The 18868-nt window shown below is 38.0% G+C and overlaps 1 protein-coding gene across 5 annotated transcripts in view; it reads left to right on the top strand.

Annotated features, from left to right (window-relative positions):
- Window positions 1-8405: 8405 nt before the first annotated feature.
- Window positions 8406-18868, top strand: part of srcin1a (SRC kinase signaling inhibitor 1a) — a 121623-nt gene continuing 111160 nt past the window's right edge. For 4 of the 5 annotated variants that reach the window (XM_089128671.1, XM_089128670.1, XM_089128667.1 and 1 more), the window contains exon 1: window positions 8406-8871. In XM_089128671.1, the coding sequence (XP_088984797.1) occupies window positions 8850-8871 (22 nt within the window). In that variant the 5' untranslated portion in view covers window positions 8406-8849. The remainder of the gene's footprint in view (window positions 8872-18868) is intronic. The other variant, XM_089128675.1, reaches the window with a different exon arrangement.

The following is an 18868-nucleotide window of genomic DNA, read 5'->3' as shown; positions in this document are numbered from 1 at the left end:
TTGCTAAATGAACGAATGTGATCTTGAATATTCTCAGAAGTCAAAATTCTTAATCAAAAACAAGTATTATGAGTTTAGTATGGCTTTAGTTGGCTCTATTAAGTTTATTTTTTTTATTTCTAAAATTGTTGTTGATGAAAGGAAAGCACAGGGTTATTTGCATATAATAATGTCATATTGTTAACATTCTAATAATGTTAGCAATGCTTTTTAAATGTTGATTAAAAGGGATTAATAACCCCTTTTATCCGAAAGCAACTTTGTTTAATTGACTCTTATGTATTAGTATCAATAATATTGGCGATATTGACACTTTAAATTGGTTAAAAATAGTTGTGAGTTGTTTGTGTTATCATTATTCATATTATGATAAGTGTGCACTCTTAGAAAAAAATGTAAAGAAAAAAGCGTATAAATCATACAGAACGATGTTTTTTGAAAATGTAAAAATGCTGAAAGTTTTCTGGTATGGGGAGGTTTAGGGTTAGGGGATTTGAACAGTAAAACAACATTTTGTCTATGGAAAGCCCCCATAAAACATGGAAATCATGTGCGTGTACGTGCGTATGTGTGTGTGATTTCTGTCCCATGGAACTGCCTGTCTGATCAAGTCTTCTCAAGCCACTAGTCCAGCGTTTCACATTAGCGTCTCCACCTCCACAGGGCTAAAGATTGCCATAGCAATGCTGTCACTGGAGCGAAGGAGAAATTCTTTTAGTTGAGCTGCTGACTGCTGCACAGGTTTCTGTGTTGGGGCACAGCGCTCTTCAGGGGAGCAGTACTGGAAACAGAGGACTAGTTGAAAACAGTTCACACACATGGACACGTTTACAGAGAGCATCCGTGTTGAGCTGATCGTGGCCTCTCAGAGGGAAATGGCAAGTGTAGAACAGGAGAGGGGAGCAGAGATGAGGAAGGTTAAAGAAACACAGGCACTCGAATCTGTCCTCATCAGCTTCACTCTGCTGTCAGAGCAGTGAAGGAGGGATGACTTGTTATTAGAAGGCAGGAGGGAAAGAGAGAGTGAAGCACAGTGCCTGAGGGAAGAGAGGAGAGCAGCGGAGGAATCCGCTCTGTGCTTTATTGAACACAACCACCTCTCTAATGAGACACACACACACACATATGGGTCAGGGAAACCAGTATAGGAGTGAAAGGCTAAAAAGATGGAGGTTTGCTGACAGAAACAAGAGAAATCATGTAATGGTGCACATCAATTGCTGCTGTATTGATTGTTGTTAAACCCAGACCACTTGAGCAGGGGCATTTATGCTGAAGCAATGGATGACACAAACAAAGTACAATTTTATTTTTTTATAATTTTTATATATAGAGATGTTTATATATAGAGAGATTTTTATATATATAGGCTATGTGTATAAATTAAGAGTTCAGATGCAAAAACCTCTAAATGCCATTTGAAATTTTCTTCTAAAATGACAATTTTTATCAATCTTGTATATTTAAGTTCAGTAATTTCACTTAAATGACAATTAATAGGTAATTATCATTGCCATTTAAGTGAAATTACTGAACTTAAATATAAAAGCTTGATAAAAATGATCATTTTAGAAGAAAATTTCAAATGGCACTTAGAGGCTTTTGCATCTGAACTCTTCATATATATATTATACACACACACACACGCATATACTGTTTTTTTTTAAAGAAATGAATACTTTTATTTAGCAAGGATGCATTCAATTTATCAAAAGTGACAAAGGCATGTATAATGCAACAAAATAATTAGATTTCAAATTAATGACTGTTCTTTTGAACTTCCCTCAAAAATATTAAGCAGCGCAATTGTTTTCAACATTGGTAATAATAAATTAATCTTGAAAATTCAGCTTTGCATCACAAGAATAAATTTGATTTTAAAATAATAAAATTTAACAGTTTTTATAGTATTTTTGATCAAATAAATGTAGTAATAATTAAATGTAAAAGCAAAACTTGAACTCTAGTGTGAGTATGTAGGCTATGTGTTTATGTATGCAAAATCAGATATACCTTCCACCCGTATGGAAAACAAAAGTTATTTTTTGTATTAGATTAAAACAGCTCAGGAACCTCCTCCTTTAGCTCAGTGAGGTGCATTGAGAAAACATGAATAGTTAAAGAGCGGCATGGGAAATAAACATGATCAGCGGTGGTCAGTCTCTGCCAGCCGAGCTCTGTCGGCTTTGCACGTCCATATCATTTGTGCTGCTTTGGAAGGAAGAGATTAAACACTGTGAAACTCCACAAACTGCCTCAGAAAAGAATGTCAAAACCACTCAGTCTTCTGAGCTAAAATTCTCTGAGAAAATAATTTGGGTGCTTGCTGGTAGAGCTCAAAAGCCCTGGCGATATTTAAATTGCAGTAATCAAATCCCTCAGTTGGTCTCAGCATGCCTCCACTGATTACCGCTCACAGATGCTTTTAAAGGGTACAAATTACTGTCCAAAATCAAATAGGCTGAAAATATGCTGAGTTTTTGCATGGTAATGTGTTTTCCCTGGAATAAATCATAAAATATCTCATAAAAGTTTGGACAGCTGTGTTAGTTTAGTTCTGTGTTCTCTTCTCACACAAGCAGTTTTAATATCAAGACCTAATGATAGTTACAGGCTTAATACTGATACTTTAAATATCATAAACAGGAACTTCGGAGAGCAAAACAACAACAACAACAAAAATCATAGACATCTAGTTTACATTTTGCTTTTAAATGGAAACTTTACAGTGACTTTTTGAGAAAGAGGTCTTTGAAAATTGGGCAATTTAGTCTTAAACTGAACACTGCTTCCCGGGAAATTACAGGCTGTTTTCAAGCAAAAATCTCACAAAGAATTAGAGAGAGGAAGTTCTGAGTAATTTTCTCATAATGTCATCAAAGCTGCCTTTAGGAAAGAGTATTCTTCAGATGACGTTGATTGAATAAGCAACAAAGAAAAGGCCTCTTTATAGATGAATGCCTTTAGCGTCAAGTCAAAAGTCACTGTACGATTTGCTTTGTGACGATTCGGTTGCTTTCAAAGGGAAAAGCCGCTTGGGCTGACATTCCATTTGACATTTTTAATGCCGCCTTAGTGTTGTTTTGAGTCATTGATCATTTATACATGTTGAAAAGGGCACTGCAGGTTTGTCAGAGACTGGCGGGATGATTCTTATTTCACACTTCAAATAGCCCATTTGTAAAAACAATTATACTAATTCTGGAATATAATAAAACTATAATACAAGCTTGTAAATGATCAGATTTACTTCCTCGTATGTTATTTTAAAGGTCCCGTATCATGCCCCCTTTTCACAATATGTAAAATAAGTCCCCAGAATGTGTATGTGAAGTTTCAGCTCAAAATACCCAACAGATCATTTTTTACAGCATGTTTAAATTGTCATTTTTGGGGGGCTCAGAAAAACATGCTGTTTTAGTGTGTTCCCTTTAAATGCAAATAAGCTGCTGCTACCGGCACAGGGGGCGGAGCTTCATGAGCTCGCGCTCAGTCTCTCAGGACAATTTCATCTCACGGAAAATGATGATAATATCATAAACTCTCACTAATTGTGTTCATTTCAAGTCGGACAATAATGCCTACAGAGTCGGAGTGCTGTATAGAGATGGAAAAGGTATAGTTTAGTAGTTTAATTACGGTTATTATAACATATTACTTCACCGTAAGAGCTGAGTAAACACAGTAAATTATAAGAAGTGCGAAAGTTGAGGGAGCATTCCTCTGGGCGGACGTTAGTCAAAAAACTGTTCTACTGACGTCATTAAAGGAGGAAGTAGAGGGATGTAGTCCAAACAGGGCGTTCGATGTAGGCTACTTCTGTTAAATAAAACATCTTGCTTGACAACAACAACATTACACAAAGTTTGAAACATGGGATCACGAAGAACGGGACCTTTAAAGAAACAGTAATAATAAAAACACGGCACACTGGTTTATCTGCTTTTTTGGTTGAGCATCAAGTTTGGATGCTCCTTCGTTGGAATTCAGATGCTGAATTGCAATGTAAAAAACACAAGTACAAGCAGTAACAAACACCATAGAAACTTGCTTTGTTTTTGCTGAGTCTGATGCTTTGTCCTTGTATAGCAAATTATGCTGCATCAATATCTCCTTTGTTTTGCATTGTTCTCTGCTGGTTTCTTCCGAACTTGGTAGGGGTTCAAGGACTAAACTGACCCTTTCACAGTTTTCTCTCTGCTGTTTCCGATAAATCCATATTATTTTCTCTCTTTCTCACACTTACACTCTCTTCCCCTTTGCCAAATTTAGTTCCTCTCTCTCCTCCCTCGCTTTTCCCCATCATGATAATGATGACCTTGAGAATTACTTGCCTATTAGATTCATCGTCATGATGCGAGATTAGAGAGACGGTGAAAGATGTGTGTATTTGAGTGTATTTAATCATGCACTTGTGTTTGAGTGTGATGGACTCCTGTGGTCCAACTGTATCGCGTGCAGTACTGCATATTAATGAGTGTGCATTTCTCATCTGACGCATCCTTCCTTATTGCTCTGTAAGAACCACGAACAGAAACCGCACTGAGGTTGATTTGCAATCAGATCTGACCCATCTCATTATAACACGGCGACGAGTTCGTTGGCTAAACTAGTTTTGGATCTGCAAGTGATTATATTGAACTATGCATAAGTACCTGGCAGATTGCCTGAAATCTCCTATCATCTTTTTTTTTTTTTTTTTTAAATAGAGGTATAGCAGCAGGTTGGATCCTGTCCTCCTTTCTTTTTTTCTGTCATTTACCAGATGGACTGCAGGAAGGCCGTCTTGTTCCCTGAGACTACCATACATTATTAATGATACAAATCATTAAGAACTCTCTCTCTCTCTCCCTTGCCATCTCTGTTAATACGAGCCCTTTTTGTGAAGCATCCTTAAAAACACATCCTTAACTCACCCACACATACATGCCATGGTTTCTTCTTTTGCCTTTTGTTATGATCAGAAGGATTTCTGACCCATGAGTCAACTATGTATCATTAATGTGCTCTCATGTATTCATATCACATTCTTCAGCCGGATTTAAGTATGACTAAAAAGCCAGTTCCTTATCCATGTGTGTATTTTGATTTAAACATAACAATACTAATAAAAACAAATAATAATGTAAGGTTTTTGCATTGTTATTAAAAAAAATTACATAGACAAAATTGTATTGTTATCTGTTTTTTTAATAATATAAATTTATACACACAAGTTACATAACCAGATTCAAGTAGCTAGTAAAGAAACGCATTACTTTTAAATTTACAAAAAAAAAAAAAAAAATCATAATTATTTTTTCAAATAAGAAACTGAAATTACTTTGGTCTCCCATTATTGACTGGCTGACAGCTCGCCTGTACTCATGTTGAAAGAAATCGGGAGTAAAGCTCGACTCGACTACTGTAATGTGCTTTTTTTCTGGACTACCAGCACACTCTATCTCACGTTTGCATTATATTCAAAAATCTGCTGCAAGATTATTAACTTACATTTAACAATCTGCTCATATCACTCCAATTCTGTTCAAACTCCACTGGCTTCCCGTGTTATCCTTTAACATTCTTCTGCTCACTCAATGGTCTTGCTCCTATCTTTAACTTACTTTCTGCTTATATTCCTCCTCAAACTTCTGATCTTCTGGCTGTGAACTCCTCTGCGAGCCAAGATTTCGTCTTTCAGTGACAGGTCTCTCTCCGTTAAGCTTTGGAACTCTCTTTCCCTCGCTCTTAGGACAACAACCAAGCTGCATGAATTTAAGTCTAAAAAAACATTTCTTTCAACAGTGTAATCAGTTATGACATGTTTTTCTTAAACATTTTTCATAAATCTGTATTACAATTATAATGTTAATTTAGGTACCATTAGTCCTTTGCATCTTTACTTCAACTGCCCACCTTCCATGCTGTCTGTAATAGTGTTGTTTCTGGTTTTGTCTGTTTTCCAAATGTAATGCGACATGCAGCTGCAGTCGCTCATTTTCTTGGACTGTCAAATGTCTATTGTCTGTTTATGTGTGAACTGATTGTTCTTTACTGTTTTGTGAAGTGTCCTTGAGCTCAGGGAAGGCGCTATACATAAATTAAACGTATTATTATTATTAAAGGTGCAGTGGCATTATGTAGGCCGTGTGAACTTATCGTCTTGTAAATTTCACTTTATTAACAAATTTCTTTGCTGCTGACCTTCGATGATCCAACAATGCTAAGCAAAAATGACTTTAGTTAAACATCACTTTTGTTTCATTTTTTTTGGTTATTTTGTGTTGAACTTTATTCTCCTGCATCATATTCTACTATAAACCAGAGTTGGCAGCACAACTGAAAGTTTTCTTTGAGTTGCATTCCCAGTACAGGTGTGAATTTGCACTTCCTTTAGCCTGAGGCTTATTCACTTTACTTTTGGCATGAAACGGCCTTTACAGTTACCAAAAACAGAACTCTTTCTCTTTTTGGTCAAACAAGCAAGCACAGCCCAGTTGAGAAAGAGTATCGTAAAAGTAACGCGCAACATTACTTTCCATAAAAAGTAAGTAAGTAATATTATTGTTGTTGTTTTTACATATAATAAAGTAGCATATTTTACCTTTGTCCTATTATAACTTCGACTATTGGTTGTTGGTTCATTTTCATTTTTTTAATTCAAAATATTTAACTATATCATGAACGATCTGATATAGGCCTACATGTAAGTAAATCTATTTTGACATTTAAACACTAGTTTATTGACTAATGAAATGTTATTTGATCTCTAACTGGCGATGCAAGTCAGAATTGTCGGATTTACAACGGATTTTGTCAAGTACATTTATTCACTTCTCCCAAAAGGCATGAAAGTAAGTGGGCATAAGTTAACATTAAGTTAATATTATATCTAATATTTTTAAAACATATCATATCACTTTATATGGTTCTGCCTCCAGCCAAAGCACGAATGCTGATATGAATTTAGCAGTTGATAATGTGCCGCACTGAACGTCTAATCACACCTGTAAGGTTGTATCAAATGTAACAATATATGGAAGCTGCATTCAAAATCTATTTGGCTCAAAAATCCTTTTTGAATGCATGACGCCTCTGATCGTTTTGTTTTGTGATTTGATCGATGTATGGATCAATGTGATCTCATATTCATATCATGTCCTTAGTTTGACAAAGAATGACTTGGTATGAACAGAACTTATGTATGGCCTTCAATATAATGTTATGCAACCCTAATATTACGCATGTTGTCTTAGCATGTGCTTGCTTATGTGTTCTCTGCATGATCCTTCATGTATTTCCACCATCTGTTCCATGTCTTTACTCCTGTGGTGCATGATGTCACATTTACACCGTGTCCTATGTGACAAGCAAGGAAAGCTCTGAGCTTTTGTCCTAACTACCTGCAACCGTGACAGGAAATGTTGTTGATCACTTGGTTTCTATTTTTGCAGCATTGGGCTGCCCCATCCACAGTGAAATCTCATTAGTCCAAAAGTTTCGCTTGGCATTGCACAATAAACAACATATCTTCTAACCGGCTGTCACACACCTGCAGTGTGTGTCACACCGTGTGTCTATTTTGTATTCAAACTTCTTGAATTGTACCCTTAGGACAAATATGTGACCTTTGGATGACCTTGATGATTTTAATGGTCATTATGTTAGAATAGGTGGCATAGGTAAACATCTGATTTTAAAGAGTGTGTGCGTGACTGTTTATTGACATCATTATTGTTTTTGTGCATGTGTATGAGCGAAGGATTTGTGTGCGTGTGTTGCAGCTAATGGACACAGAGTCCTGTCCTTCATCAGCTTTATCTGTTAACTTGGGCAAAAAAAAACAACCTCCCCTCCCCATGCAGAGGACATTCTGCTGTCATGGCAACCTCGCCATGTTTCATGGCAATCATGCAACACTTCCTTGACACTTCCCCGACAGGCTCCCGCTAAACCCTCATGCAAACAGGATCATTATCACAATTTGTTTCCTCATGCTTTTCACTCTTACTTCAATTACTGTCATTATCTTAATTTTTTTAAAGGGATACTACCCCTCTAAGATCTTTCCACATTTATTTGTGACCATGTTAAATTTGGTCACCTTACCCTCCTGGTGGTTTCTCTGAGTGTAGAGGGACCTCCATGGCTCCCCCCTCCCTCCCCCAGCCAGCCTAGCCTCAGCATCACTCTCAAGGGCCCTTCCCATATACTTTCAGCACCATGGAGAGCTCCGATCCCTAGAGCTCCCAATATTCCTCCACAAAGGAGTCTGCGGAAACCGAGAAAGAGAAAAGGGCAAAGAGAAAAGAGATTAGCACAATCACTGCAGATAAGAGACTGTACCTTTAAAAGAGAGAGAGAGAGATAGAGAGAGCGCAAGAGGAGAACAACAAAACCATGTTAATCTATCATATCACTGACTGTTTTTTTCTTTCTTGTTGCTAAGTACAAGATGTGTGTTTACTAAAAGCTCTTTTCTGCTTCTCCAACACTTGTAAGCCAGCTCAATAGCACGGAGCGAGCAAGGACGTACACACATGCACACACGACCGCACACGCGCGTTCTCCCTGACTCGCGCGCACACACACGTCGCCTCACACGCGTACGGCGCTGCTGCCTGCAAGAACCAGCTGTAGAGAACGAGCCCATCTCGCGCGCCGAGAGAGGGAGAGGACAAGAGCGAGAGAGCAAGACAAAGGAAGGCAGGGACGGAAGGAGAAAAGGAGCGAATAGAAGCGCGGCCGGCTCCGGGAGAGGTTAAGGACGCGAGTGAAGACAAGAGAGAGGAGGAGGACCAGGAGGGTGGATCAGGAAGCAGGCTGGTGGCTCTCTCTTGTAGGCAGCGGAGCGAGGTGAAGGCATTATGGGAAATGCACCATCCCAAGGTATGTCAACCTTGTATTTATCTGTTCTTATGTAGCAGGTTTTTTTTTTTTTCTGCCGTGTATTTTTTCCTCATTCGCTGCTTTTCCCCCCTTTTGCTTTTGGTGAGAGGGTGAGGCAAGGTGGGGTTGGAGGGGGTGTGTGTGTTTGTGTGCATATTGATCTTTTGGTGGTTCATATTGCTCAGTATCTGTGGGATCTAAAGGCTCTGCTGGTGAGCTGGGTATCCAGGGATGGGAGTGATAAGGCTGGCTCAGTGGGTGTGGAAGCTCACAGATGAATTGAGGGATCCATGCCTGGAGAAACAGAAGGATGGGAAAGAGGGAGAGGGGGGAAACATCCGTATTCTAATGATGCTTTTGCATGAACGTGTGTGTGTGTGTGTGTGTGAGAGAGAGAGACAGCGTGTATATTTGTGGTTTTGAATTTTAGCTTTCAGTGGCCATGTAAGAATAACAGTTGGAAGCATCACACCCATGAAACACTGGAGTGAGTGTGTGAGCAAGTGGTGAAGGAGAATTTTGTGGCGCTTGTGAATATAATTACTATTTGAACCCCGATGAATAAACTTAGCTGAGCAACTCAGATTATTTGTCTTGTTGATTAGAAGTTGCTATTACTTTGCAAGCATTTGGACTTACCTGTTGGACTATAAAAACAATCAAAGACATAGTCACATGCGAGATGTTTTACCATAATTCGCCATTATGCTGTTCCATGCCTGTATGACTGGCTTTCTTCAGTGGAACACACAAAAAAATATTTTTAAAAATAATTCAGTTGTTTTTGTCCATACAGTGAGAGTAACCCCACTGATTGTCATAGTCTTCATAGTTTTCTTCAAAATATTTTCTATTGTGTTTATGATGGTTAGTATATAACGATAGTATTTGCATTTTTGTGTGAACTATCCCTTAAAGGCCTCTTATGAATTGGGTCACTAAGCAGCCACCCAGAACACCCTATCAGCCGTATAGCAATACCCTGGCAACCACCCACATCAGTGTAGGATTGTAGTGGTGAGTTTTGCCTAGATAAGCACTTGCATTTTCTTGAGAAAATCTAGTTTTAGATTCCTCTTTGGTCTTGTATCACATGTTCAAAGTCACTTCTGCGGAGAGTATGCCTGCAAAATGGATGCAAAAAAAAAAAAAAAGATAGAAAAGTCCAACGAGAGATGGACAAAGAGGAGCTTAGAGGCATTTGTCCCTGAAGTCTGTTGGGAGAAGAAAGAAGGCATCACAAGAATGAATGATAGGAATATTTCATATCTATGAGGCCTGAGACAGAAATACTACACGAGAACATAAGAAAAATCTTCAGCAGTGAAAAACGCATATACAAAGCAGATGAGAGATCTATTGAAACCAGGGAAATGCTTGCTTGAAGTGAGAGTGAGGAAGGCAGGCAGAGAGTAAAAAAGGAGGAGACGGGCTGCTGAAGGCATACCCACACTCTCTTGGGACAGACCAGCTTTGGTAAGCACGAAAGGGAGGGCCGAAATGCCTAAAAAAGAAGGAATTGCAGAGGATGGAGAACACTGATGCTTCATTGCATGAACTACACAACTGATAATCCGAAGAACGGGAGAACAAGAGTCTGAGAACATTTATCAAATTCAATCCTTCTATTCCTTCTTTTCCTAAATGCCCTAAATGTAGATCCCTCATAGTCAACAACAATTTTTGAAGGCCACGTGACTTTTCCAGTCATTCGGATGGAAAAAAAATAACTTTTAAAAGTAGTTTTTACACACAATTTATACTCCATAAAATATTTTAGACCTTGGCATAACTAGAAAAATGTATGTTTGTATTTCTTTACATGACTTTTATACCAGTAACAAACCAGTTACAAGCGGATATTTTATCTATTTAATGTGTTCAAGCTTTTTTTTGAAAGATGTTGACAGCTTGGACCAGCTATTAATTAGCTTTAGACCAGCTTATTGGCCAACTTGGACCAGTTAATGATCAGATAATCACTAGTTTTGACCAGTTTGGAACAAGCCAATGGCCAGCTTGGATAAGTAAACAATTAGCATGGACCAGTTAGAAACCAGCTACCATGGTCCAAAGTTGGTTCTTTTTTTTTCAGCCCCCTTTAACAGTATTTACCCATTTCACAAGAAAATATGGCAGAAGCAACGTGACGAAAGCTAAATAGAGAGTGAAGAGTGCAGAAAGTGGAGGTGTAGAAGGTGTGGAGGATAGAAAGAGTAAGAGCAGTGCTAGGAATGAAAATGAGAAATAGGTGTCAAGAAAGGCTGGTGGGTGTAACGAAAACATAAAGTGGAGATGAAAGAAAAGAGGGGGATGAAAGCACTACTAGGATGAAAGGAAGGGATAGAGAGATGAAGGAGATACGGTTCCTGGATGAAACTTGAAGAGTTTAGGATATCTTGAGTGATCTAGTTTCATTCTCATGGTAAGAGTGTTTGAGTAGCCTATGCATGATGATGGTTGAGTAATACTCTGCGTATAATGTGCTTGTTGTGTAATGTTTCCCGAAAGCATATATTGAAGTATCTAATACAGAAGAATATCAACCAGTTTCTGGTCTCATTGACTTCCATAATATACTATGGAAGTCAATGAGACCAGAAACTGTCTGGTTACTGTTATTCTTCTAAATATCAGAAAATCAGCTGAACACATTGGAAAATGGTAAAACCCAACTGTTTAACTCTGGGGGAATGGTAAAATGAGCCTATTTCCAAAAAAAAAGTGGAGTATCCCTTTAACAGAAGTATATCAGTAAGAGAGTAATAATGTCGGTTAGCCGGAAACTTACACAATATAAAACAGAAAACTACATATTTTGAACACCTAGAACATATATATTTATTCATACTTACTGGTTGATTCTGAGGAGCAAACTCGTCAAAATAAACTGGGCACTGACCCATCTTTGAAGGGCAAGCGTTTTTGTGAATCCCGCATTTAACTGAAAACGTCATTAAAATCACATTTGAGGGCTGGTCAAGTGTTTCGTGGGGGGACAATGTACGACAGACGGCATTATGCTAATGAATCTTCTAATGACGTAAAACAGTAAAGCAGTAGGATTTTAATAAAAAACGACTCGTATTGGTGGTTCGCAGTCGATTGTTTTGGGAGACAATAACTTTATTTATCGTGGACTTTCGACTTTACAACTTTGCAGAATGTCTACGTTCATAAACCGCTATTACACACATGAAAGATAATATTCGAGAAATAACACATGGGGCACTTTAACCATTTCTTGCAGGGACGTTTAAAATCTTAATGAGAGTTTTGACTCTTTCTACAACCACACAATTTTTGTATAAACTGAAAGAAGTTGACATCCCCATTTTCTAATCATATTTATTGGCAGCAAAAAAATATAACCCACAAAGCACATCCAACTTGTTCTCAAAATTTGTTTGTGACTGTAAAATGTCTATGAGCAGAACAGCATTAGCACTTCAAACAGGACTGACAGCTGTTTTCTGCTGCCGCGTGATAACCCGAAGACTGTAATAGTGTACTGGCGATGCTTTGTATATTTTTCATTGTGTGTATTTGTAGAGAACAACACTTAAATGATATTACACTCTGAATATAAAGCCACAGATTGAGAAAGGGTTTACATTATGCCCCTTCTTCACATGTCATTTTATAGCTGTATGAATTTGGAGTAGCAGCGTTTGAGAAATAGGCTCTATATAATAGTAAGATTCTATCATATACGTAGAACCACACTTACATTCTCAAATGAGAGATGACTGGTGGTTATTTTGTAGATGACAGAATGATAACGGGAAATTACCAAACCTCCATTTCTGGTGTCAGAATGATTTTCAGAGTGACTGAAGTACGCAGAGGTTAACAGGTCTGTGTACTTCTGTGCAACAACAACTTGTGTGTTATTAACTGTAAAAAGATGAAGTGCATGCTACTCGTCAAAAGTTTGAGGTCAGTAAGATTTACTATGTCTCTATGCTCACCAAGGCTGCATATCAAAAATACAGTAAAGTTACAATTTAAAATAACTTTTCTATTTTAATACATTAAGGTGTTTATTACTGTGATTGTAGAAAGCTGAATTTTCAGCATCATTACTCCACTCTACAGTGTCACATGATCCTTCAGAAATCATTCTAATATTTGATGCTCAAGAAATATTTCTAATTATCATCAGTGTTGAAAACGGTTAAGCTGCGAAATATTTTTGTCGAAACCATGATACAATTATTGGGGTTTCTTTGATGAATAGAAATTTAGAAAGAACAGCATAAGAAACATTTTGTTGAAAATGTCTTTACGGTCACGTTTAATTCATTTAATGCTGAATAAGACCACCATTTTCTCACAAAAACACAAACTTTCCCTGACCCCAAAATTTTGAGCAGTTGTGTGAACAAAAGACAAGTTTATGGTCTAGAGAGAACTTTATTTCGGGCTGTGTTAAAAAAACACCAAGCTTATTAAATTATCAAATTTATAGCTGTAACAGTAAAATCATCAGGGACATATTTCCATTATAACTGCAGCTTATGAATTTTTGATTGCCGTGTGATACAACCTCAATATTCCTATTTTAAATAAGTGTTTTGCTTGTTACTTTAAGTGCATTTAACCTCAGGAGAGTTCTGCCATCATACTGTATAAATGTTTTAATGTGAACTGTCCTGTGATTGGCTGACGATGGCAATGGTTCTGTGACAGTGTGTTGATGATTGGACGGAGGGTTTAATTTGAGAAGGAAACGTCCTAATCCGCAGTATATGGCAACATGGGATACACCAGCCTCCAGCAATGACATTGCTTTGACAGGTAACCTTGAGGGATGTCCATCTATCCTTTCACTCCTTCTCTTCTATTTTCTCTCAGTCACACACACAAACAGGTGCATGCTGGAATTAATTTGGGCTTTATAACAGCAGGGGTGCTTAAATGACAGTTATTTCTTTCCAGGCTCACTCTGAATTAATTGGGGCGCTGTCTGTTTCTGCAGAGGGTAGATTTCTCTTAGTTTTTTCAGTGTTACCGCAGTAATGGCTAATTTAGGCCCTAAAATCTCTTACTAAGTTGTCAGAGTCAGTCTATTTGAGTATATGTGTTTGTTTTTGTGTATAAAAGAGGATTTACTATGAGCCTTTAGGTCTTGGCTCACAAGATAAACCCTAAAATAAATCAGAAAATTACATCCCTGAACAGAGCTGTGTACTGTATGTGCAGTGTTTTTGAATGTGTGTGTGTGTGTCTACAGATTTACTTCATAAATCTGAATCTAGGTGGCTATGGGATCCATATCAATCAGTGTGTAATTTGTTGGGGAGCAGAGAAAGCATACAGATGCTTTCTTAGCACTTTCCTCCTGTGAATCGATTAGTCTATGAATGAACAGCCAGATCTTCTTCGACATCCCGCCTGTCCTCTGTGTCCCTCTCCTGCCATTCTGTGCATGTTTCTCTCTCTTCATTTGTCTGTATTTGTACACGTAGACTGGAACCTGCAAATGATAATTCAATCATATTGGTTTTGTCAGAACAGAACACTGCTCCTTCAGATGCTCTGTTGACTGTTTTGTTCAACTGGTCGAGATTAAATTATAGCCCCATTTAGTACTATTAACAGTCGTCTCAGGTGATCTGAACAAAAATAGACAGCGCTGAGTACTGGTCCACTGTAATAAGAGTGAACACTCTGTTTAATGTCTCGTTTGCAAAGTTTAGAAATTCAGTCACAATTAGTGACAGGAGATGCATGTTAATACTGGTAAACGGCGATCTGTCCTATCAGATTACCTGTGATTAGATCACTCAAGACAGAGGTTAATACCAGGCATACACAGGACCTATATTTAACTATGGGTGATTCTTCAATTTATTTGTAACTGAAGTTTAGCCTAGTCAAAAATATCATTTTCTTTTGATTGAATTCACCTGCACTACACCACTGTCAGTTTAAAATGGCACTGTGTATGAATACCAAATGAATATATATATATATATATATATACACACACACACACTACTGTAACTGTAATAGTAATCTGTAATCAGTAAGAGTAAAGACATTTATAATGATATAGATTCCCATTTAAATAAAATGTTCTTCTTTTCTGATATCTGTTCATTAAAGAATCCTGAAAAAAAAAACATGTTGTGTCCTGGTTTTTACAAAATTATTAAGCAGCACAACTGTTTTCAACATTGATAATAATAAGAAATGTTTCTTTAGCAGCAAAACATCTATTAGACCGATTTCTGAAGGGTCATGTGATACTGAAGACTGGAGCAATCCATCACTGGAAGAAATTGCAATATTTCACAAGTTACTATTTTACTGTATTTTTACTGTATACAGCCTTTGTGAGCATACGATACTTCTTTCAAAAACATTTAAAAAAAAAATCTTACTGACCACAAACTGTTGTTGTGTATATTCAGAGAAAAAAACACATCACCTTAAACATTTATAAAGGAAAGTTAAGAATTCAGAGTAATTTAACCTTTCACCACTCAAACCTCCAGTTTCACAGACAGGGCTTAAGTCAGTCACAGACTAAAATGCATGTTTGAGCTGTTTTAACTGAAAGAAGCTTGCACTGAGATATCTTAAATATGTCAGTGCCATTGTTTTGTCTCAAGATGCACATTAGTAATGTTTTTTTTCTAACATGCTTATAAAAGCTATACTTAAACTACCTTATTTAACTAAGGCTGAGGCCTAATCCTGGCTTAATCTAAGCCCTGTCTGTTGAAACCGGCTCCAAAAGTAAGAGAAGAGATGCAATAAAACGCTAATGTAATCTCTTCTTTAAACCTTTAATGATTTTTTTTGCTTTAAAATCGTCCTAGAGGACAGAAAACTTCCTCTAATTGAAGAATCACCCATATATGAAATTAAATTATGTGCAAACCTTTATTGCTCTGATATAAAATGGTCTCTGATATTCGGCTGAATATGAAAGCGGGCTTTCAGAAGCTGTTACTTCTTGATAATATCCGCTTCATGTCATTCTTCAGTGATTCTTATCATTACCTGATATAATTCAAACAGTGAGGCAATCACACAGCACCACGGACGCCACACAGGTGCCTGAGCCTCTTCTTCCTCTCCTGCGGTCACTGCGCTCACTGGCTATTTCAGACTCACAGCCACTTTGGCAGCAACCTAAATATTCAAGGCAATTCAAGCCAAGTGAGCTTTATTCTTGTTCTGCTATACGTGGAGACATACAGTGGAACAAAATGCCGTGCCTCGCACGACCACTGTGCTACATATTTAAACATAAATATAAAGAAATGTAGCACCGTCTCTCTCACTGTTTCTCTCTTTTGTTCGTTTGTTGATCTCAGTAGAAAAAACATGTACCCTTACATCATTGTCAATTTGTCATGTATTTATCTTAAATAATATGTTCACATGAGCTTCTAGGTTCACCTTGATCTCACTCATATTGCTCAGACACATTTGGTACATATTTTATTCTATTCCTATGCATGCATTTAATCACCTCTCTCTCCCTCTCCATGTCATTCATCTGTGATTGACTGTTCAACTGTCGGGACTAGAAGTAGTGCTGCGATTTGTGGCTGGACTGGTCTTAAATGTCTTTCTGTCAGCTGCAGAACTAGGTCAGACTGGAGCCTGTGTCTGAGCCTGCAGACAGAAACGAGCAATCACCACTTTGTCTGGTCCGAGGAGCCCACATTTGTTTGCAGTTAGCCATTAGTACCAGACAATGAGGCTCCACTGGCAACACGCTCCATCACTCAATTCAATGAACATATTCAACGGAGCATCCCATGCAGACAAATATCTGCTTTTAAAAGCAGCCCAAGAGAGGTCTCACCAGCCTCACACGTTTGTTTAAATAGTCCATTAACAATTCCAACAGGGTTGTTTTTTGTCATTTTTTTCCCCTTCATGAATGTTTCCAGTATATCTCAAATTATGTACTCTACCGTTCATATGTTTGGGGTCCGTAAGTTTTTTTAATACTTTTATTCAGCAAGGATCCATTGAATTGATCAAAAGAGACAGTGAAGACATGTATAAAGTTAAAACATAGTGTATATCATAGTTTCCACAAAAAATATTAAAGGGGTCTTATTATGCCCTTTTAAGTCTTGATTTTGTTTTTAGGGTGTACTACAATACGTTTTCATGCTTGATTGTTAAAAAAAAACTCATTCTTTTTCACATATTTTACATTTTTATAGTTCATCTCTCGCTAGTCTGGTTGAACACATCGTTTTCGATGAAGCCCCTCCTTTTCCGAAATCCGAAATATGCTGTGATTGGTTGGCTGGCCCAATGTTTTGTGATTGGCAGTGTTTAGCGCGTGTTCGGGAAATATCCTGCACCTTTGTAACCGCAAGCTCTACTCTAGTGTAAATATAAAAAAAGATGGCGGGAATTTTAAAACAATTCGAGCCTGATTCAGACCCCGACAAGTATCGCATTGAACTGTGGAAAAACAAACAGTAATCAATCACAAAATCATGGATAATTTATTAATTTTATAGGCGGTCAACCGTCTTACAAAAGCAAGGGCTTACAAAAGCTAAAGTTAACACTACATCAATACTGTGATGTTAGTTAGCAGACTTGCGGAGGCAAAGCATTGCTTTGCCAAACCTTTTCCAGGGTGGATGAAACAGCGACAACACCCTTCTTCTCTAACAGGGGCGGTTTCTTCATTGGGGCGATTTGCCGACGCACCAGATTTTTTTAATCCCATTCACATTCAACCGCAGAGTTACACTCGGTGTCAGCTGTCACTGTTGTTCTGCCTCGGGATATAGTCCAATCAGCGCCAAGTCGCAGTCTTTGGAGTACCGCCCCTTTTTGGGCAATATTACTCTGGCGGAGAATCGCCCAGACTATAATCACAGAAACTGAAAATTCTCGGGCCAGCAGCATGTGTCCAATTGTAAATCTTAACCATTCTATTTAATCAGAAACAATCTTAAAACAGGGCTTTAAGTGTAAAATACTGAACTTGTTCTTTAATAATAAGTGACAGAGGGAGGGAAACATCCAGCCCTAGCTGCATATTTAAACACTCATGCATTTGCTTGACTCACACACACACAAATGCGTACAGTTGAATCAAATCTGTAAATGTTTAAATAGTGGCCTTCAGCACAAGGTTATGGATCCATGTGCATTCCTGGCACAGAAACATCATAGACATGAAAATGTGCGCAACTTGATTGAAACTGTGAAAATGTGTTTGCACTGAAATGGTAATCGCCCGTCCTCCCTCTGACACTCGTCTCCCTCCCTCTGTTCTTCAGCTTTCACTGCTAGAGAGAGAGAGAAAACATATGTGGCGTCCGCTCTAGAATACAAAGCAGGTGGAGATGATGTGGGAGGTGTGTGGGACGGAGAGGTTTGTGGGTAGGGCTGTGGTGATGTACTCATGACACCTTGCTAGGAACACCTAAGGTGCCCCATTGTGTTTTTTTTCAGCTATTACCTTTCATGTAGTGTGTTGTATAGCTGTTTATCTTTAATTATTGTCTCCCAAAATACAGAAGTTTTACTTCCTACTTGAACCCATGTTGTAATAAATTTACCTACTATCAAACACTGCAGTTGCAAGCTTAGGCCTGGAAGAGTTTAGCTCATGTTGTCAAAAAGACGTTTTTCTGTGCTGCAAAAGTAAATCTACTTTGCATCACAAAGGATAAGGACTTGAATTTAAATGGTAAAACTGACACCATTGTTACGGTTCGTATCACTACAAGTGCTGAGGAAGCCTCTGGAGCTGAAATTCAGTTATGTAATGAACGTTTTGTTTCCGACATGCACTATAAGTGCTTGACCAATCGCTACAGACTGGGCCATCTGACTAATCAGAGCTATAGGTTCTCGGAAAGAAGACCCCCCATCACACACACACACACACACACACACACGGAAACAAGCACACACGAATCAATTATTAAGGTACATCAGATGGCTTCTGAATATAGTTTATTGCATTGTCCATCCATTTACTTCTCCAGTTTCA

The sequence above is a fragment of the Pimephales promelas genome, chromosome 3 (genome assembly GCF_988280905.1).
Source record: "Pimephales promelas chromosome 3, fPimPro1.hap1.1, whole genome shotgun sequence".
NCBI classification, from domain to species: Eukaryota; Metazoa; Chordata; class Actinopteri; order Cypriniformes; family Leuciscidae; genus Pimephales; species Pimephales promelas.
Note: the sequence above shows the minus strand (reverse complement) of the source record. Positions and strands in the feature narration are given on the sequence as shown.